General features: G+C 44.5%; 1 protein-coding gene across 2 annotated transcripts in view; it reads right to left on the bottom strand.

The window, feature by feature from the left end:
• The window catches only part of LOC140402288 (alpha-actinin-1-like), a 133,919-nt gene that overhangs the window by 43,270 nt on the left and 67,489 nt on the right, over nucleotides 1-23,160 (bottom strand). Inside the window, exons 4-10 of one of the 2 annotated variants that reach the window (XM_072489951.1) lie at nucleotides 21,201-21,287; nucleotides 19,703-19,790; nucleotides 15,877-15,955; nucleotides 15,564-15,645; nucleotides 10,883-10,968; nucleotides 7,463-7,555; nucleotides 1,095-1,325 (exon numbers count right to left, since the gene is read on the bottom strand). In XM_072489951.1, coding sequence (XP_072346052.1) covers nucleotides 1,095-1,325; nucleotides 7,463-7,555; nucleotides 10,883-10,968; nucleotides 15,564-15,645; nucleotides 15,877-15,955; nucleotides 19,703-19,790; nucleotides 21,201-21,287 — 746 coding nt within the window. Of the gene's footprint in view, nucleotides 1-1,094; nucleotides 1,326-7,462; nucleotides 7,556-10,882; nucleotides 10,969-11,163; nucleotides 11,250-15,563; nucleotides 15,646-15,876; nucleotides 15,956-19,702; nucleotides 19,791-21,200; nucleotides 21,288-23,160 lie in introns of both variants that reach the window. The other variant, XM_072489950.1, reaches the window with a different exon arrangement.

A 23,160-nucleotide genomic window follows, 5' to 3' on the forward strand; every position in this document is an offset into this window, starting at 1 on the left:
GTCCAGTTACTAGTGGTGTACCACAAGGATCTGTTTTGGGGCTACTGCGGTTTGTCATTTTTATAAATGACCCGGAGGGTGTAGAAGGATGGGTGAGTAAATGTGCAGATGACACTAAAGTCGGTGAAGTTGTGGACAGTGCGGAAGGATGTTACAAGTTACAGAGGGACATAGATAAGCTGCAGCACTGGGCTGAGAGGTGGCAAATGGAGTTTAATGCAGAAAAGTGTGAGGTGATTCATTTTGGAAGGAATAACAGGAAGACAGAGTACTGGGCTAATGGTAAGATTCTTGGCAGTGTGGATGAGCAGAGAGATCTCGGTGTCCATGTACATAGATCCCTGAAAGTTGCCACCCAGATTGAGAGGGTTATTAAGAAGACGTACGGTGTGTTAGCTTTTATTGGTAGAGGGATTGAGTTTCGGAGCCATGAGGTCATGCTGCAGCTGTACAAAACTCTGGTGCGGCCGCATTTGGAGTATTGCGTGCAATTCTGGTCGCCGCATTATAGGAAGGATGTGGAAGCATTGGAAATGGTGCAGAGGAGATTTACCAGAATGTTGCCTGGTATGGAGGGAAGATCTTATGAGGAAAGGCTGAGGGACTGCAGGCGGTTTTCGTTCGAGAAGAAGGTGCAGAGGTGACTTAATGGAGGCATACAAGATGATCAGAGGGTTGGATAGGGTGGACAGTGAGAGCCTTTTTCCTCGGATGGTGATGTCTAGCACGAGGACATAGCTTTAAATTGAAGGGAGATAGATATAGGACAGATGTCAGAGGTAGGTTCTTTATTCAGAGTAGTAAGGGCGTGGAATGCCCTGCCTGCAACAGTAGTGGACTCGCCAACACTAAGGGCATTCAAATGGTCATTGGATAGACATATGGACGATAAGGGAATAGTGTAGATGGGCTTTAGAGTGGTTTCGCAGGTCGGCGCAACATCGAGGGCCGAATGGCCTGTACTGCGCTGTAATGTTCTATGTTCTATCAGCTGTCCCTAGATTCAAGGAGGACTACAATAAGAAACAATAATTTCCCGATTTCAACAGAATCCCAAATGTGCCACTGGATTAAAAGTGCAAAATTCTTCTTACCGATACCATCTTCCCTTCAGAAGGCATGAATGCTGGCCGATTGCTGAGCCGGAGTTTGGTCTGCAAGGTGTTGAAGTTGATCTCAAGCTGGCACTTCTCCTGTACTTTGGGAGGTTTGTGGACACGCCGGTAATCGCGAAAGTCCTCCAGTTTCTGCTGCATAGCTTGCATTGTTTTCTCAGGCTCTCGGTTCTCTAGCCAGGGTTTGGTTTGACGAATCCACTCCAACAACTGAAAACAAAAGCACCAGTACAAAAAAAATGGAGTTACACATCAAAACTAAACTTAAAAATTAAATCCAATAATTTATTGAAAAGATGTGCATGTGTTTAAAATTGTCATTGTGCTTATTTTAACATTTCTGGCTTTAATATCAAGCGGCATTGCCTAAAGTGAATGTTAACACCATTTTTATTATTTTTACATACTAATGCCCTCCCCACTGAAGTCCATTGACTAATTAGTCCCAATTAAAAAAGGAAACATAGCCGAATAACATACTTCCCAATGTTTTCCGATGGCAACACCAAGAGTACCCCTTGATTTTTATGAATGCCCGATGTGATGAATTGAAAACCTAGGCCGTTCACTGGAGTGTGAGCAAGGCCACAAGAGGGTTACTAGTACTTATAACAAATAAAACCCGCATTCATCAAAAGGGATATTGACGAAATATAAATGAAAACTAGAATATTAATTCCAATGTTCAGTCACTTAAACTTAACACAAGCAAAATTAGCCCCCCCCTGAACACAGCACGGTTGCAGTGGAGTACCTAATTTACCAAAGAATAAATAAACTTCAATACGGAGACCGACTGCCAGAATCTCAAATGCTTCTAGCATTTTTTTGCTCATTTAATTTCCAGAATTCCAAGTACTTGAAATTAACAGTATGAACTTTCTACCATAAGTCTTGCATTTATATAAGCAAACTTCTCAAAACACTTTACAGCTAATGATGTACCTTTGTCACTGCTGTAAGATGGAATACACAGTAGCCAATTTGTGGACAGCAGACACCCATAATCAGCAATGTAACATGACCAGGAAATAGGATATTTAGTGAGAGAGATATATCGACAGTACACCAGATAGTGTGGCAGAGGTTAGCACTGCTGCCTCGACTTCTGGTTGCGGCTATGCGGAGCTAAGTCGCACGTTCGGCAGCTCCCGCAAAAAACGGACTTTTGTGCTCTTTTCAGGGCCCCCAACGGGATTTTTCCGACGTTTTCCACAGTGGGAAGGAGAGTACAATAGTTCCCCGACAGTATATGGCTTTTACCAGGAGCGGGGCGACTAAAAAAGTGGTGGTGGACCCGAAGGTGCGAGGGAAGGAGGACAAAATGGCGGCGGGCGGGGACCAGGCAGTGTGGATGCAATGGGCGCAGGAGAAACAGGAGGTTATCCAGCGCTGCTTTAGCGAGATTGAAACGGACCTGCTTGAGCCGATGAAGGCTTCTATCGATAAGCTGCTGGACACACAGACGGCCCAGGGGGTGGCGATCCACGAGGCCCGGCAAAAGATCTCCGACAACGAGGACGAGATCTTAGGCCTGGCGGTAAAAGTAGAGGAGCACAAGGCGCTCCACAAGAAATGGCAGGAGCGGTTCGAGGAGATGGAGAATCAGTCGAGGCGGAAGAATCTGCGGATTCTGGGCCTCCCGGAGGGGCCGGACGTGGGAGCCTATGTGGTCACCATGTTGAACTCGCTGATGGGAGCAGGGTCCTTCCAGGGGCCCCTGGAGCTGGAAGGGGCCCATAGAGTGCTGGCGAGGAAGCCCAAGGCTAACGAGCCTCCGCGGGCAGTGCTGGTGCGGTTTCATCGGTTCGCTGATCGGGAGTGTGCGCTCAGGTGGGCCAAGAAGGAGAGGAGCAGCAGGTGGGAGAACGCGGAGGTTCGGATATATCAGGACTGGAGTGCGGAGGCGGCGAAGAGGAGAGCCGGGTACAATCGAGTGAAGGCGGTGCTGCACAGGAAGGGGGTGAAGTTTGGCATGTTGCAGCCGGCGCAACTGTGGGTCACCTACAACGACAGACACCATTATTTTGAGTCTCCGGAGGAGGCGTGGGCCTTTGTTCAAGCCGAGAATCTGACAGATTGAGGGTCGGGATGGGCGTTTGGGGATTGCGGTTGATGTTACTTTTTGAGGGGGGGGGGTCCTTTGCTCGTTTTTTTTCCCATTCTGGTTGGGTGAGGGTGGTTAGGGCGGGTTGGGCACTGTTTTGGTTAGATTGGTCAGGGGGGCTCTTGGAGGGGGAGGCCTGAGGTGGGGGTGAAGGGACTGGGCCTGTAAAAGGAGCTGCGTCAGAGGTGGCGGGCTCGGTTAGGTGGTAAGCGCGGGCTTTTTCCCGCGCTGAAGACTGGAGGGGGCGGGGCCGAGGCAGGAAAGCGAGGGTTGTTTCCCGTGCTTGGGATGGAAGGGGGAGGCGGAGAGCCTGCGGATGGGGAATGGAAGAGGAGGGTGTGTCATGCATTGGGAGGAGTCGAAGGAGAGGCGGGAGTGGCCGGGGTCAGGAGTCAGCTGACTTGCGGAAGTGCAATGGGGGGAGTAAAGCAGCTGGGAGGGGTCCTAGCCCGGGGGGGGAAGAGAGATCGGGATCGAGTTGCTGCTGCTAAGGTCAAGGAGGTGCTGGAGCGAGTGTGTGTGTGTGTGTGTGTGTGTGTGTGTGTGTGTGTGTGTGGGGGGGTCGTCGAGATGGGGGTCTGCCGCCGTGGGGAACTGGCCGGGCGTGAGGTGCAGGCGCGTGGCTGGCCGAGGAGGGGTTATGGCTAGTCGGCGGGGGAGGGGGGCGGGTAGCCCCCTGATCCGGCTGATAACCTGGAATGCAAGGGGACTGAACGGGCTGGTCAAGTGGGCCCGCGTGTTCGCGCACCTGAAGGGGCTGAAGGCGGATGTGGTCATGCTCCAGGAGACATACCTGAAGGTGGCAGATCAGGTAAGATTGAGGAAAGGGTGGGTAGGTCAGGTGTTTCATTCGGGGCTGGATGTCAAAAATCAAGGGGTGGTGATCTTGGAGGAAAGGTGTCGTTCGAGGCGTCGAGCATTGTGGCAGACAATGGCGGTAGGTATATAATGGGTAGTGGTAAGTTGCAGGGAGAGAGGGTGGTACTGGTCAATGTGTATGCCCCAAACTGGGACGATGCGGGTTTTATGCGGCGCATGTTGGGTCGGATCCCAGATATGGAAGTGGGGGGCCTGATAATGGGGGGGGGGGGGGGGGGGGGGAAGACTTTAACACGGTGTTGGATCCGGCACTGGATCGCTCTAGGTCTAGGACAGGTAGGAAGCCGGCGGCGGCTCAGGTGCTGAGGGGGTTTATGGACCAGATGGGAGGGGTGGACCCTTGGAGATTTGCAAGGCCGGGGACTAGGGAATTCTCATTCTTCTCATGTCCATAAGGCTTACTCCCGGATCGACTTTTTTATTTTGAGCAGGGCGCTGATAGCGAGAGTAGAGGATACGGAGTACTCGACGATAGCCATTTCGGATCACGCCCTGCATTGGGTGGACTTAGAACTGGGGGAGGAGGGGGACCAGCGCCCGTTGTGGCGTTTGGAGGTGGGGCTGCTGGCGGACGAGGTGGTGAGTGAGCAGGTCCGAGGAAGCATAGAGGTACCTGGAGGCCAACGATAACGGGGAGGTCAGAGTGGGGATGGTATGGGAGGCGCTGAAGGCAGTGGTTAGGGGAGAGCTGATCTCCATTAGGGCCCACAAGGAGAGGAGGGAGAGGGAGAGGCAAGTGGGGGAGATGGTGAGGGTAGACAGGAGGTATGCGGAGGTGCCTGAGGAAGGACTGTTGAGGGAGAGGCGCAGCCTCCAGGCCGAATTCGACCTGGTGACCAAAAGGGAGGTGGAGGTGAAGTGGAGGAAGGTCCAGGGGGCGATTTAGGAGTATGGGGAAAAGGCAAGCCGGATGCTGGCGCATCAGCTTCGGAAGCGGGACGCAGCTAGGGAGATGGGGGGAGTTAAGGATAAGGGAGGGAGTGTGGTTCGGAGTGGGGTTGGCATCAATGGGGTCTTCAGGGACTTTTACGAGGAATTGTATCGGTCATAGCCCCCACTGGAGGAGGGAGGGATGGGCCGCTTCCTGGACCAATTGAGGTTTCCGAAGGTGGAGGAGGGACTGATGGCGGGATTGGGGGCCCCAATTGGGCTGGAGGAGCTGACCAAAGGGATAGGGAGCATGCAGGCGGGGATGGCACCGGGGCCGGACGGTTTCCCGGTCGAATTTTATAAAAAAATATATGGACCTGTTGGGCCCATTGCTAGTTAGGACCTTTAATGAGGCAAGGGAGGGGGGGCTTTACCCACGACGATGTCCCGGGCACTGATTTCCTTGATCCTGAAGCGGGACAAGGATCCCCTGCAGTGTGGGTCTTACAGGCCGATTTCACTGCTGAACGTAGATGCCAAGGTGCTGGCGAAGGTCTTAGCCACGAGGATTGAGGGCCGCAGGTCATCCACAAAGACCAGACAGGGTTCGTGAAGGGGAGGCACTTGAACGCGAATGTGCGGAGGCTTCTGAACGTTATCATGATGCCGGCGAGGGAGGGGGAGGCGGAGCTAGTGGTGGCGATGGACGCTGAGAAAGCCTTCGATAGGGTAGAATGGGGGTACCTGTGGGAGGTGAAGAGATTTGGGTTTGGGCAGGGGTTTATCAGGTGGGTCAGGCTGTTGTACGAGGTCCCGATGGGGAGTGTGGCCACGAACAGGAGGAAGTCTGAGTACTTTCGGTTGCACCGAGGGATGAGACAGGGGTGTCCCCTGTCCCCCCTGCTCTTCGCACTGGCGATTGAACCCCTGGCTATGGCACTGAGGGAGTAGAGGAACTGGAGGGGGTTGGTGCGGGGTGGGGAGGAGCATAGGGTGTCGCTCTATGCGGACGACTTGCTGTTATATGTGGCGGATCCGGTGGGGGGAATGCCGGAGGTAATGAGGATCCTCAGGGAATTCAGGGATTTCTCGGGGTACAAGCTCAGGGAAGAGCGAGCTGTTCGTGGTTCACCCAGGGGACCAGGAGAGGGGGATTGGCGAGGAGCTTCAGGTATTTGGGGATCCAGGTGGCCAGGAGCTGGGGGGCCCTGCATAGGCTTAATTTCACAAGGCTGGTGGAGCACATGGAGTAGGAGTTCAAGAGGTAGGACGTGTTGCCGCTGTCATTGGCGGGTAGGGTGCAGTCAGTCAAAATGACGGTGCTCCCAAGGTTTTTGTTCCTGTTCCAGTGCCTCCCAGTGTTTATCCTGAAGGCCGTTTTTAGGCGGGTCAACAGGAGCATAATGGGGTTTGTGTGGGTGCGAGGGACTCCAAGGGTGTTCCTGGAGCGGAGTAGAGATAGGGGAGGGGGGGCTGGCGCTGCCCAGCCACTGTGGGTACTACTGGGCCGCCAATGCGACGATGGTGCGCCAGTGGGTGATGTAGGGGGAAGTGGCTGGAGACGGCGTCCTGTGTGGGTACGAGTCTGGGGGCACTGGCAACGGCGCCGCTCCCTCCAAGGAGGTATACCACGAGCCTGGTAGTGGCGGCTGCCCTCAAAATCTGGGTGCAGTGGAGGCGGCACGGGGGAGAGTTGGGGCCTCGGTGTGGACCCCAATACGGGGGAACCACCGGTTTCGTCCCAGGGAGGACAGATGGAGGGTTTTCAGGGTGGCACAGGGCAGGGATACGAAGGTTGGGAGACCTGTTGTGGACGGGAAATACGCAAGCCTGGGTGAGTTGGAGGAGAAGTATGGGCTCCCCCCAGGGAACACCTTCAGGTACTTACAGGTAAGGGCATTTGCCAGGCAGCAGGTGGTGGAATTCCCACGGCTGCTGCCACGCACAGTACAGGACAGGGTGCTCTCGGTGCAGGTTAGGTGGATTGGCCATGATCAATCCACAGGGTTATGGGGATTGGATGGGGGCGTGGATCTAGGTAGAATAAGAGGTCACTGCGGATTTGATGGGCCCAATTGCCTCCTTCTGTAATGTCGGGACTCAATGGATAGCGTCATGAGATCTTTTAACTAAGCAGGTAAAACAGCCAAAATGGAACAGGGAAACACCCAGCATGGAAACAGACCATTTGGCTGAATTGGCGTATGTGCCACAGAGGTTTCCCCAACAAACCAAGTCTACGCAGCCACTTAATTGATTTCTGCACAGGGTGGAGATCTTGATGGGACATCAAAACTTGTAATCAAGAATTCGGAGTTGAATTGCTGTTAAGAAATTAGAATCTGCCAGTTATTTTTGCTTACGTTTTGGCTTTAAACTACAATTTGCCTTTAGTCATTAAAAAAAAATATACATTCCTGCCGATGATACTCACTACAAGTCATTCAGAGCTAAGTTTTATTAGTACAGCACACAAATGTAGAATACATACATCACTGGCCAGTTTTTCGTAATCTTCCATCAGATGTTCATTTTCTTGGTTTACTGCCAGGACTTTGCAAATCCTATTGGCTGCAGTCTCAGCCTGTCAGAAACAGATGCATTTTTACAACTTAAGCACGCAGATTAAACCATAAAGTGCGAAATACCAAGTTAAAAATTGGGAAATTAGAAAATAATGGTGGTTATCTTGAACTTATCCGCAAATTTTTTTTTTTAAATTATTCATTCACAGGATGTGGGAGTCACTGGTTAGGCCAGCATTTACTGCCCAACCCAGATGCTGATGAGGTGGTGGTGGTATTGAGCAGCCTTCTTGACCCCTGCAGTCCCAGAGATGTAGGTACACCTTAGTGCAGTGGGTAGAGCTTAGGGTGTGTTGAACCTGCACTCATTTTAGGGCAGCACGGTAGCACTGTGGCTTCACAACGCCAGGGTCCCAGGTTCAATTCCCCGCTGGGTCCGTCTGTGCAGAGTCTGCACGTTCTCCCAGTGTCTGCGTGGGTTTCCTCCGGGTGCTCCGGTTTTCTCCCACAGTCCAAAGATGTGCAGGTTAGGTGGATTGGCCATGGTAAATTGCCCTTAAGTGACCAAAAAGGTTAGGAGGGGTTATTGGGTTACGGGGATTGGGTGGAAATGAGGGCATAAGTGGGTCGGTGCAGACTCGATGGGCCGAATGGCCTCCTTCTGCACTGTATGTTCAATGTATTCTATGTATCCAGGCAAGTGGAGTGTATTCCATTATACTCCTGACATTTTGCCTTGTAGATGGTGGACGGGCCTTGGGGAGTCAGGAGGTGGGTTACTCGCTGCAGGATTCCTAGCCTCGGACCTGCTCTGATAACCACAGTATTTATATGTTAGTCTAGTTCAGTTTCGGGCCAATGGTAACCCCCCCCAGGATGTGGATAGTGGGGGATTCAGTGATGGCAATGCCACTGAATATCATGGGGCAATGGTTAGATCCTCTTATTGGAGATGGTCATTGCCTGGCACTGGTGTGGCACAAATGTTACTTGCCACTTGTCAGCCCAAGCCTGGATAGTGTCGAGGTATTGCTGTATTTGAACATAGACTGCTTTAGAATCGAAGTAGTCACAAATTATACTCAACATCCAGTCATCAGTGAACATTCCCATTTCTGACCTTATGAAGGAGGGACGGTCATTGATGAAGTAGCTGAAAATGGTTGGGGGTTAGGACACTATCTTGAGGAACTCCTGCAGTGATGTCCTGGAGCAGCGAGGACTGACCTCAATTCAAAGACTAAAATTCTATGCATTAACATTTTGAATAAAGCAATTTGGAGCCGTTAGTAGAAATGCTACTGTTTAATGGATAATTTAAAATGAACCCATGAACAGACTACAACTGAAGTCTCACTGTCCATTGGAGCAGAGAATAGTGAGAGACTCAACAAAAAGGAACTGAATTCTAGTACGAATGGTTTTTTCTTAATCATAAAAATTGGAAGGCATAAAGACAAATAATTAGGGATTCTGCCTATAAATATAAAAAGTAGAAACAGTAGGAAAGAGGTAATTTAATCCGCTGGGCCTGTGTCACCATGCAAGATCACAGCGAATCTGCAACCTCAATCCATATATGCACCTCTTCGCCAGATCGCTTCATAGCTTTGACTAACAAAAATCCATCAATCGCAAATTTAACATTAATTGATCTAACATCAATTACCATTCACTGAATAGAGTTCCAAATTTCTACCACCCTTTGTGCAAAGTGTTTCCTAATTTAACTTTCAAAAAAGGTTAAGTTTAAGATTTTGATTATGCAGTATTCATGGCAAGGAGACATTAGGAAAATAGTTAAAGCAAAGAAAGGGAGAAGGATGCTGTACCTGTTGCATAGCAAAAAAACAATAAGCACACAGGAAGAACGAAAGCAGATGAGAGCTGGGCATCAGAGATGGAAACAAAGGGTCTACAGAGAAAGAGACAGCAATGGATAACGGGCGAAAATCAGTTCACAAAATAAGTCATATTTTATAATAAAAAAATGAAATTAAGGAATATAGGATTGCTTTACATGCATGCTCAATAGCATTTTTGGTGCTGCGTTGCTCACGAGCTTCGACATATCAGTACGCAAGAATTAAGTGGCATCTTGGAATTAATCTTTTTTTATTTTGCTGTACACCAAAATGATTTGGTGCAAAACCACGTTTTTAAACTTGCTTAAATAGGTCTGACTGAATGTGCTAGGCATCTTGGTGACGGGAGTAGAAATTGGCTAGTCAGAAACTAGCAAACATCACTCCACAAATGCACTGGAAGTGTAAGATGCATGCAAATAGTTAAGTGTAGCCAGACCACTGACAAAATGCTGTCCATACTACATGCACTACAATTATTCCAACAAACTCGCCTTGATAAAAAAGGAATTTTTAATATCTAAAATTTAGTAAATTTAAGAAAGTCATGAATTTCAGTCTTAAAAAAACCCAAGGATTTATCCTGGAAGTGCAGTCCAGGGCAAAGTTCAAGTCTTCACTGGATAATAAAAGTTTCTTCTGTGATATATGCAGATTTATTATGGAAAAGCATTATAGGAGGTTCAAAATTGTAATTCCTGTGAACTCATCCACAGAATATCCTGCTTGCATTTGGAGTCGGGGAAGAAAGAACACCAAATGATCCAAACTACAAGTATAAAAAGGTTTTCTTGCTCCAAGGCATCTACTTTATAGTTACGCAAAGGCAACCCAACTAAATTTCTTACCAAGTTTTCTCACCTTATAGACTTTAAGATGACCTCAGAGATTGTGGAAAGGAAATTACAAGGCTTGTCCAAGTGAATAGTTCATCACGGTGAAGAGTTCAAATACAGTGAGATACTAGTTTAAAAAGTTTGGACGCTCAATGTGAAATGAGATGGAACTTTTCCACTCAGAAGATAAGAGTTATTGAATGTTACAAAGGAAGGACACTGAAGCAGTCAACATAAATGGATTCAGGCAACTGGATCCATATCTACATTAAGAAAGGATATGACAAGATGGTAGAAATGGGGAGGGAAGACAGAGAAGGTGACGGTTGATCTGACTGTTAGGAGGTTTTGCTCCTATTCCCGAAAGATTTCAGTTCTCAAGATGGACGTTAATGAGACAGCCACAGAAACTGTGAAATAGCCTTGTGGTTGTATAGTAAAATGTCTTTACTGCTCCAAACACTTCCCAAAAGGCGGTTGCTAAACATGAGCATGCCGTCGTGGCACCAAATATCCTTTACAATTGCAGTATCATACAGCAAACAGAAGATGCATTGCCACATACAAAGAGATAAGATTGAAGATATCCAATGTTTGCCACTGTTAATCATGAGAAATATAAGCAGCACACCACAGATGACCAAAAGCACTCAGGACAGAATCTTTGCAGGAGATAAGAGCTCACCTTTTGAGCACCTGAGAAGGCATGGTAGTAGCATGAAACGTAAGTCATAATAGCCTTTTCATCTGGCCTGAGAGTGCCTACAATATCTGTGCAGAGAGAAAGTCAGAGCAGAGTAAGGTTGCATCATGCCACAAGCAGAAAAACACTCATTAAATGGTTCGAGAGAGAACAGGTGCAGCATCATGCCTAGAACCAAGAATATAAAAATCTGAGGAACAGCTGAAAGAGAAGCACGAGATCAGTTTTGCAGGAAGGGAGGGGTCCTTGGTGACTTATGGTACCTTCTGTGCTCCTGAAAAGGCATGGTAGAAGCAGGAGACATAGGTCATAATAGCCTTCTCATCAGGGCGGGCGGTGTTCACAATGTCTGTGGGCAAACAAAAATATTAAGAGACGCTTCTAATCGACATCTTCAGCTGCTGCAATCAAACACTTTGCATGCATTAGCCTTGGGTCAACACTGTTCCGACACACAATTTTACCCACCGTATCTTACTTCAGTTTCAAAAGAGAATGTGAAGGAAGTGAAGCAGCATTCTCCCCCCCAGATCTACAAGGAGATATTCAGAAAAGGAAACTTGGGGGGGGGGGGGGGGGGGGGGGGGGGGGGGAACAATCAATCCAAAACACCTCATCTCGAATTTCCCCCTCCAAAGAAAATGAAAACCAGAACACCAATGTAAACGGTACCAATTGCTGCAGTTAAATTCTGGTATGATCCCCGAGTATTTGAACCACAGGAGAAATTATCTACATAATAAATTTCAGTGCACTGATTATCAAACGTGAAGGAATTAAGTTTTGTTTGTTGCAGAAAATACATCCACCCAAGCATTTACAGAAGAGAAGGAAACCTTAGCTATCCCAATGTACAGACAGTTAAAACATTATAAGCATCTATAGAATTATTTAGAGTTATCAGAATGACTCCAAAAAAATGCAATTAACATTCTGCAGTCATTCCACAGGAAACTGCTAACCAAATATTAAAAATATATTTTTTCCAAGGTTTGTTAAGTTATTCATAAAAATGCTGTGCTGTTCACACTAATTAAAATAAGTCAGTGGAATCAGCGAGCAAAGGTTCAGCCCCTGGCAGAATTTAATATTCCTGCATTAACATAGTTTACTAATCATAATTGGACTGGTTTACCTGTTAGTTAATGAAGAACTTGCGCTACTGTGAACAGCCATAATTACTTTGAAAAGACTGCAGAACACCATAATGGTATACAAATATTAAAGTAACCCTCAGCTGCACAAACTGGACTCATTACAAATTTAAATATTTGATCAGCAATTTCACTTGAGAAAGACAGAACCAAAAAAGAATTTTCAGGAACAAATAGTACACCTCAGCTAGGCAAAATCTCAGCTCAAAAGCACAATAGTTAAATACTGCTCTCATGAAACGCAAGTCATGAGATTTACTATATTTTGTCCGCCTGCCTTCCAGAGGTGCAGCTGATGCACTTTTCCCCACAGGAGGGGCTTTAGTGCTGCCCCCCATAGGAGGGGCTTGGAAAAATAGTGTTGCTAAAAGGGGTAGATGGAAAAATTCAGTTAAGAATGCGGAAATGAATGTGCATATTGTATGGTTAAAGCATTGCAGTAATGTTGTGCAAGTGTGAAGCATGACTTGCATAATAAATATGAAGGGTAGAATGTCTTTCAGATTTACATAGATCAAACATTCCACTGAGATGACCAGCCTGCGGCTCATTGACCCTACAGCAATCACTCCCGGCCACAGCAGTTCAGCTTTCCCAACTGCAGCAATTCCATCTACCTTCTATTTGTTATCCTCAGAATTTTGAGTGTTTGCTTGTAAAAGCAATTTAAGGTGTTTGCAAATTAATGGGAGCTCCGTGGGGGCGTGTGCACACCAAGGAAAGGCTGGGCACTCATGCTGCGGGTTAAACAAATGGGTTTTTAGCAGTTCCAAATAACAAAATAGGTGGATTGTTACACTGAAACAAGGAAACTGTGGTTTGGAATTGCAAAATGTTGGGGTGCCAGAACATTAAATGAAAAAAAGTCAAGTCCAGGGAAGTACTTGGGCTCAAAGGTCTTTATTGCTGCATTTGCAAAATGTCACAGAGCTGTCACGAAAATGATGGAATGTGACTTTAAACTTGCCTGGCTCTGGGAACTGGGAAAAAAGATTAGCCCTCTGGACAATTGAAAGTACATCTTAAAATGTGCAACCATGACAATGATCAAACGGCAGCATCACTTAAAGCTCTTTTCTTCTGTACGTTAATTGAAGCTCCTTCACCCTGATCTGACACCCACATGTTCACCTTCCAGTAACAATCACCGATTACAGACAGAGAGAAGAATCGTTAATTAATTGTAAATCCCCCCCACCCCAACGTACACAATCAGCTTTGCATCTGGCAAAGAAACATCTGCACCATCATTCCCCAATGGCATCCATTTCCTGCACTAACCAGTGATGTCTGGGTACAAGAACTAGGCACCAACAGTTTCTTATACAAAGATGGTAGACACATGCTGCAGATTGCACACTTGGTACAACGAGGAACTAAACAGCCCCAATAATTCTAGGCACACACTCCCCCTGGTGTAATTAGCCGGATCTACTCCAGAAACCCAGTTGTGGATAGTACCAGTGCCAATCTTTCTCAGTCTTGTATTTGAAGCAAAATATTCATAACTCAACCACTCCAGTCGTGTGACAGCGAAACTAAGTGAAAATCCCAATTAGCTCCCTTGACCGGTTTGTAATTGAAATAAACAATTAACATATTGCGTATATTAATTGCGACCACTTCTGCCAAGTTTTTGTTTGAAAATACATTGCGATTATGCAACTTGTTTAAAGTCAAAGTTTTCCATTCCTTAAATAACTGGATTGCATTTCCAATAGGTAGTGTTACTATAGCCCATTTCCCACATGGGAAAAGTATGTCCACAAAGTAGAGTGTTGGATCAGATGTTCTGAGTTTGGCATATCTCGTACATACTGCAGCAAGTGCAGCAGCACAACCATGTTGTCCCGCCCCGTTGATCAGAAGAGAATCTGGGGGAGTGATGAGGTAGGCCAAGGTTGTTTCCCTGGTCGGAGAAATCTAAAACAAAGAGTCAATCATTTGGTATGGAGGTGAGGAGACGGTTCCTCAGGACTGTGAACCTTTGGAATTCTCTCCCCCAGACTGCTTTGGATGTCCATTATCGAGTATATTAAAGGACAAGAGATAGATTTTTAGTTCAAGCTATTGGTTATATTCTTATGATATTGTATCAAGCACAGGGTGTCATTGTTACGTTGCATTTTTTTTTTTTTTTTAAAGTGAGAAAATTCATTTAGCAAGGTGATCTAATTGGTGTTTCTAGACCTATCCAATTACAATACACATACCTATATCATGGGTTATCAAAGGTAAGCCTCCAAAAATGTTTGCATCAATTCAAGTCTAAACAGGATTCAGAAGGCTGCTTCCCAGCTTTGTTCCCTTAGTCAGGCTCTTGGTAATGCATTAACCAAATTCAAATACCCACGTTGCCAAACGAGGCAAGAGTAACAGTTCTAACAAAATTCAGGTGCTTTTTAAACCCCCTACTAGAACAAAAAATGATTCACCGGAAGTAGCAATTGGTGTAACTTGAGGGAAAGTTCAAGAACACTCCAATGAGAAATGAAGTCTGCAAAATGCTCTGGATTTTTATAATGATATAATTATTAGGAAACTGTCAAATCCTATTAAATCAGGTCATGGAATACTGCACTTGCTCTGTCGAATGAGAGCCAATTTCTCCCTACCTACGCTGTCCGGACCCCTCATGATTCGGAATACCTCGTCAAATCTCCTCTGCCTTCTCTTCACCGAGAGAAACAGTCCCAATGTCTCCAATCTATCTACATAATTGAAATTCCTCGTTTCTGGAATCATTACTGCACACTCTCAAATGCCTCCAGATCCTTCCCAAGCACAGTGCCCAAAACTTTTGATGCAATACTTCAGTGCATCCTACATTGTCTCCATGCTCTTCTAACCAAAATAAATCAGTGCACATTTCTCTGCATTGAATTGCCATCTGCCACCTAGCCACCCATTTCACCAACTTGTCAATGACCCTTTGAAGTTCTATACCACCCTCCTCAGTCCACAATGCTTCCAAATTCTGTGTCATCTGCAAATTCGAAATTTCTCTTGGGTTCATCGTTAAGTGAGCCAAAATTAAAATTTATAAAAATTTAGAGTAACCAATTATTTTTTTTCCAATTCAGGGGAAATTTAGCATCGCCAATCCAGCTATCCTGCACATCTTTGGGTTGTGGGGGTGAGACCCACGCATACACGGGTAGAATGTGCAAACGCCACACGGACAGTGACCCGGGATCGAACTCGGGTCCTCGGCACCGTGAGGCAGCAGTGCTAACCACTGTGCAGCCGTGCTGCCCTCCAAAATTAAAATTATAATGCTTCCATTGTAGGGAGTTTCAAATCATAGACAGTATCCTGTGGTGAAGAAACATTAAAATAACAAACTCTAGAAAATAACTTCTGCATTCACAGACTGAGGTTCTATACAATCAGAGCAAAAGATATGCAATGCTTTATTCAAGGCCCATCTCAGAACAGTTATCCATACAAGAGTCTGACAAAGTACAGAATGCTTACAATTATACTGTATGCAAGACAAAATGACTTACCTTCTGCATCCAACATCTTGGGTATATCCAGGTATTTCTCAGCCACTTCAAAGGCATTGTTCAGGTTTGTGAGTGGATCATCCTACGGTATGACAGGAAAAAGAACCAAAGTGTTAAACACCAAGATCATAATCAGTAAGTTACAAGATGGCATGTTTTTTTTGTATCACATACATAAGCATCCATTTTGAACAAAAATAAATGTATGAGAAGCTGTAGCTGTCACCTTGAGAACAGGTTCAAAAACTTGCAGGGATCCAGGTCAGACAGAAAATTGAGTCACACATTAAATCTTGTTCAGATTGTTACATACCTTCCTCAGCTTGTCGTAATCAATAAGTTCTGGTCTGTGCCTATGAATGAGCGCGTTGAATGCCAGCCCATCTTTCCAACTAGACACCAATATCAGAAACAAAATCCAATATTAGAACATGTGCTTATTTTCTTTCCCACAATGATAGATCCACTCCCATAATTTCAAACGATATATCCACTCCCATAATTTCAAACCATTAAACCAGGAGAAAGGGGACACATTCAAACAAATGCAAAAGAAAACACAATTTCCCTCAGTTTTGGAAAGCCACAGTAAAAAGAATTGTTTTACACCAAGGGCTGGAATATGCTGAAAACATCAGAAGTGATGGTTAGCACCAATACGGGTTACCAAGCACTGGAATTCAGTGAGACAAAATAACTAAATAGCAAAATGCACTAAAACTTTAGACAAATATAATTCCACTAAGCTGAGTTATATTTTTGCTGGCGTGTGATTAAGCCAAGGACCATTAACATTTAGAGAAACTCAAACATTGTTATTAACTGAAAAGAATTACTCGACAGTTCAAAATAAATATGAGTTAACTATACAAGAAAGCAAAGCCAACTAAATAAACTTAGTCTTAGGTAAATATCTATACTTTACATTGAAAAAGCATAAAAAACACATTTTAAATTAAAACTAAACAGCATATCCTTTTTTCCCCATACGACTGCCCTCAAAGTAGTTTGTGTCTACTTATCAAGCTCTTGTAGGTTCCTTCACTCCCGTGGGACCAAATCAAGTGCCACAGCTCTCAGGAAAAGTGTTCCTGCGATTGTCAGAGGCATGATCATTCTTGGGGTCCTTCCACTAGCCTCCAGTTAAATGACCCTCCATCACTCCTAAGCACCTCAACTGCAGACTCGCACAAGCATGGGCTACACTGCATTCTTGCTTAGTGTCTCCACCACATAAATATCCATGCTTTCTGATAGCTTAGACCAGAAGTAAAAAAGCTATTTCACAGCTCTTGGCATTCTCTGTCCGAACCGAAAGATTTTACCCACCAATTTGATGCTTTTAACGCCAACCACAAAATCCCACAGAGAATTTCAGAATTCCATTATAAATGTAGAGATAGGCATTTTATTTACATTTCTCACTATTACCTTGCAAGACGAACACGGATTACATTTTAACTGGAATTAACCCAAGTTTGTTTGATTTGCATTTACATTAGGGGTGAATATTAATTTCTTATGAGGCTTGTCCATTTATTCGCACTTTTTAAAAATAGTCTCATTCCTAAAACTAAAAAGATAGATTCCAAACATGTGAATTCTGAAACTAGACATTCGCAGCACAGGCCCTTTTGAATAGACTTCTGGATCAAATGTCAATCACCCAAGTAAACTATTGAGAAATAAAATTTTCACAGAAATGCTATGGCCTCCCCCCCCGGGTCACTGTTCATGTGGAGTTTACGTATTTGCCCAGTGTCGGAGTGGATCTCACCCCCACAACCCAAAGATGTGCAGGGTAGGTGGATTGGCCACGCTAAATTGCCCCTTAATTGGGAAATTTGTTTTAAAACAGTTATATATACACTCTTTATATTTGAAGGCATGCTTCCCATGGAAAAAATATTGTTTGTAACAACTCTTCAATATAAATAATCTAATCCCATCAACATACTGCAAAGTTGCTATGGTGGCTTTTGCTTTCATTCCAAAACAAAATCCATGGACCATGACAAAAGCGCAACTTTGTATCATCAGAGTTGTATTATCAGAGCTGTATTTGCACTATAAAGGCAGATTAGCAGCAGGGTGGATGCAATTTAATAGAAATTGAGAGACTATACAGAGACTAAATAAGAAATGAATAGTCATTGGAAAACGAGGTGGAAAAACGTGGTTCAATGAAAATACCATGATAGTGCAACATCTGTATGAATAGACAACAGTATTTTGGGTTTTGAACAAACCGGCACAAGAGGCAATGATGATGCATATAGAATTACAGAATCCCTACAGTGCAGAAGGCAGCCATTTGGCCCATCGAGTCTATACCAACCTTCTGAAAGAGCACAGTATTTAGGCCCACTCCCCTGCCCTATTCCTGTAACCCCATAACCCCATCTAACATTTGGACACTAAGGCCCATTTTTTTTTATAGAATGGCCAATTCACCCAACCTGTACATATTTAGACTGTGGGAAGAAACTGGAGCACCTGGAGGAAACCCATGCAGACACACAGAACATAGCGCAGTACAGGCCCTTCGGCCCTCGATGTTGCGCCGACCTGTGAAACCACTCTAAAGCCCACCTACACTATTCCCTTATCGTCCATATGATTATCCAATGACCATTTAAATGCCCTTAATGTTGGCGAGTCCACTACTGTTGCAGGCAGGGCATTCCACGCCCGTACTACTATCGGAGTAAAGAACCTACCTCTGACATCTGTCTCCCCTCAATTTAAAGCTATGTCCCCTCGTGCTAGACATCATCATCCGAGGAAAAAGGCTCTCACTGTCCCCCCTAGCTAATCCTCGGATCATCTTGTATGCCTCTATTAAGTCACCTCTTAACCTTCTTCCCTAACAAAAACAGCCTCAAGTCCCTCAGCCTTTCCTCATAAGATCTTCCCTCCATACCAGGAAACATCCTGGTAAATCTTCTCTGCACCCTTTCCAATGCTTCCACAGTGAGAAAGTGCAAACTCCACACAGACACGTCACCATAAAGGTAATGAGTGCATAATTTCCAGGCATTCCATTAAATAAAATAGACATTAAAGCCAAAAAACAACAAAGGTTACACCAGAATGAAAAAATACAGGACGTACAAAATACTGACTATTTCCAGTGGAGTAATGAAAGCAGAAAATGTGATTTACAAAGTTAAAAGATTAGGGCAAACCATTTCCTCCTGCGGAAAGTCAGAGGTAGGGTGCCCCGAATTTAAAATTGTCAAGAGAGATTGAGAATCCAGAAATCTTCACCACATGAGGCAGACAGTTGCATCTTAAAGAGAAAGTAGTAACATTTGAAAGGACAAGAGGGAGAGAGAGGGGTGAAGAGATCGTTTCTCAGGAGGTAATCAATGTCTCTGAGCTTAAACACTCTTCAGATGTACTAGCAAACCTGAATGAGAATCCAATGCAGAGTGTTTTATTTTATGGATTGCAGATTCTAGCCCTTCAAAGCCAATTACATACTGAAAACTGCAATAACTGTCAGTCTCCTTTACGTGGGAATAGGCTAACGGCAATTTTATTTTATTTGTGGCAACATTTAAATTCAAGAATTCATTTGAATGAACCACATTATGCAAAGTGTCACCATTAACTGTAAGCAATCAAGAGGGGAAGCAGTTTGGGACAATGGGACAACATGCTGACAGGGCAATATTTATGAGATTGCTCACGTCTCTGCTGTGGAGAAAAGGCTAATTAAAGCACAGCCGAAGGTCAATGGATACAATCATGTACAGCCAAAATGACCAAAGGGTAACTGAATCAGGGAGTTTTATTTTTAAAAAAAGCTTTTACAATTGAAATGTAGGCTTCCTGCCTTTGGGAGCTGATGAAGTTTAAGGAAATGCACATTGCACATAGCATTGTTGTCCACCCACAGTGGAAGTCATGCTAAGTGCATTCAACTACTCAAGTGAATGGCAACTATTGTACCAAGAGCTGATATGGACATCAATAAAGATTCAAGTAACAAATGGGTGCAAAATGACAACCAGGAAGACTGGCTGCGAATAAATGACCACTGCAAGTCGGTGATTGGAAATCTGTCACTCCAATTTAATCACAAATCAGTTTCCTCCCACCACCACATAGATACTCTATGTTGCACCCATTACCTGATGTGGAAGTTCTGCACATTTACATTCTTGTATGGTGCCGTCTTTCTCTGGCACCATAGCAACAATCCCTCCTTGGCAGAGGTTTCTGGAAAATAAACATTTTGGCAATGGCAAGAGTTAGGAACAAATCAGGAGTGTTGAACTCTCAAGTAGCCCCCAAAACACTTTACAGCATATAGTACAAAGAGTAAAAAGCACCTTAAAAAATATTCTGATTAGCAACTGTGCGCACAAAACAAAATTGCTACCTGGAACCATCTGGTTTCCTGAAGTTTGCAGACCCCACAGGACATGCTGCATTAAATACCACCTGGTTCACAATGATTACTTTGAAATGTCACCTTGACAGGAAGCAATTTCAAGGCATCACTTAACCTGGAATGTGAATGGTCTCATTGTAGATAAATAAGTATCTTATAAGGGTCGCATTGCCTACTGTGCCCAAGTTAATAAACCACTATTTACAGAATGTACAGACCAACAGCTGCGATCTCTCAGCATTGTACAGCCCTGTCGGTGGAAAATTTAGTTTTAGAAGTTCAAAAAAAAGATAGAGCGTACCTCCCCTGTATTCTACCTTCAGCTCCTGTCATCTATGTAAATCAATCTTTTCTAGCTGACATGCAGTTAGTGTGTAGACAAAAACAGCATCCACACTGGAAAACCAGTTCATAAAACCACTTTCAATCTGTCTGAAGGTGGCCAGAGAGCACCATTCATCTTTAAGCCTCACTTCATGCTCAACCACATTTGAAATTAGTTAATTTGGTTGGTGAATGTAATTCATATGGTCTTTACTTCCAGCATTTCAAATCAGTTTTAAATACAAATTTGGTGAATTTTGCACCGAAAAGGGCTATTTTTTCATTTTGCCACCAATTGCCCAAGTTATCAGCTATAACACGAGTAGAGTTCCCTCTACAGCATTCCTCAATATGCTGATCACTGCAACAAACAGGCTGCATACATGAAAAAAGTTAGAGGGAACATTGATCATGGGTCAACTGTACAGAAAGGCCTGGTTAATGTTCATCCATTACCCCATATCCGTTGTAGGCCAATGAGAATTCTATACCCTGCACCAGCTGCTCAAAGCCAGACAAATTTACCAATTTATGCAGAATTATGGGCTCTCACTAAAACCACAAGCTCACAGAGTGCAAATCATCTCAAAGTTTTTTAAAATCTCCAGAGTCAACAAGGCAAAAAAGAAACAAAATGTGTCTCTGCCCAGGCTGGATCATAAACTAGATCCTGACAGGTGCTATGAGGAACGTGATAAGTCACTGTGCCAGTCTTCTTCGAGACATTCCAACATGTGGCTTATACATGCCTGAGTTGTCAGTAAGAAATCACAAATATCTCACTCCATTTCAAATCTAAAACTATGCATGATGTTCAGCGCAGCAGGAGATATTCAGCTCTCATGCTAAGAATTCTGATACACAGGTGGTCACATAAGGTTCCACGTTTCAGAAATAAAAGCCATTCTTACCTTCAACAGATATGTCTTGAATGGCAAAACGAAGGATGATAGTCCAGATCATACCTAGAGTCATCTTTACATTCCCATCCACAATTTCTGGGGGAAAAAAGGAAACAATTTCTTAAAGATGTGCCGCTTTCCTTCATTTGCAAATAGATTAATCTCAACTGGAACACAATTAGCTAATATTTCTAAATTAGGGCTGTTAAACTAAACTAGTCTTACACTTCACTTCCATTACAGACTGAACACAAACTATTTAAAGCAAATTGTACAACAAATTACAAGAAAATCAGGAAAGTATCAATCCTTAGCAGAAAATAATTCCTGGCGGCACGGTGGCGCCGTGCAGAGCTCCCAGGTTCGATCCCGGCTCTGTGTCACTGTCCGTGTGGAGTTTGCACATTCTCCGTGTTTGCGGGGTTTCACCCCCACAACCCAAAGATGTGCAGGGTAGATGGATTGGCCACGCTAAATTGCCCCTTAATTGGAAAAAATGAATTGGATAATTACCAATCTAAAGTCACATGTCTTTAAGTGCGCTACGACATTGACGTATAGTTACTGTATTACATATGTGTCCAGTTAAGTGTCTCTCTCTCTCCTTCCCCCCCCTTCCCAAAATTAGTTACCAATGCATGTACCACCTGGTATCACATGAATTTACATCATTTTGGATCATGGTCCCCAAATAGATGGCATTGCAATTCTACCAGTAATGTGAAATTCTGAACTAACAAAAGAGAGGTGCATTTCCATTCCTAGAATCAGTTTAGTAGCAATGGCCATAATTGCCTCATCAGATGAGACAAGGGGTGTGTTAGCTGGATTTGGAGATCAATTCCTTGTTTAATACTTGTAGACAGCCACTCATTGCAGGCCATCAGATAGTTCAAACTCAGCAAAGTCCTTCACCGAAGGTTTTCAAAAAAGAAACTTAGCCTAGTAAAAAAAACTAGTTTAGATGTATTTAACTATGCAACATAGCAACATGGAAAACTTAGAGGATGCACCATGGAGTGGCATGGTGATTAGCATTGCTGCCTCTCAGCTCCAGGGACCAGAGTTCAATTCCAATCTTGGGTGTGTGTGTGGAGTTTGCACTTCCTCAGTGTCTGCGAGGGTTTCCTCCGGGTGCTCCGGTTTCCTCCCACAGTCCAAAGATGTGAAGGTTAGGTGGATTGGCCATGCTAAATTGCCCCTTAGTGTCCAAAACGATTAGGTGGGGTTACTGGGATACGGTGGAGGCGTGGACTTAAGTAGGGTGCTCTTTCCAAGGGCTGGTGCAGACTCGATGAGCCTAATTGCCTCCTTCTGCACTGTAAATTCTATGATTCATCCTTGATGAAGGAGAACATCCTTGCAGGAAAGAACCAGATGTTTTATGAAGAACATTGTAGAGAGGAGAGGAAAGCAGGCTCTAAAGGATTGTTAAACATTGGTATGCAGCGCAACAGTAAAAAATGTTTGCATTATACCTAAAAAATAGTCTTTTGCATCTTCATTGGCTTAAGAAAACTCTGGATTCTGGCTCCAAAAGTGGCATTTATTTGCATTGTTGAAAGCAATACCCTTTAAAATTTTAGATCAATACCCTGTCTGGCGCTGTAGTTACAAGAACCACCCTATAAGACAGTACACCCCAAATCCTAACATTTGTATAAAAACGTTTCACTTTCTCACCACCCTGGTTCTTTTGTCAACCACCTTAAAACTGGCACCCTTGATCATCGATACTTCAGCCATTAGAAGTAGCTTAATTATCTGAACCAATCATGATTTTATATCAAATCTCTAGCCACATAATTAAATTGCTCATAACTGGATTTTAGTAGATTTCCTCTGTACCCTCTTTAAAAGCCTTCACATCCTTCTGAAAGCATGATGCCCAGAAATGGATAGTACTGCAGTCAGGGCTGAACTGTAAATTTTATATTTAGTTTACACAATATGCTAAAAATTCAAGATC

Source organism: Scyliorhinus torazame, chromosome 25, assembly GCF_047496885.1.
Source record: "Scyliorhinus torazame isolate Kashiwa2021f chromosome 25, sScyTor2.1, whole genome shotgun sequence".
NCBI classification, from domain to species: domain Eukaryota; kingdom Metazoa; phylum Chordata; class Chondrichthyes; order Carcharhiniformes; family Scyliorhinidae; genus Scyliorhinus; species Scyliorhinus torazame.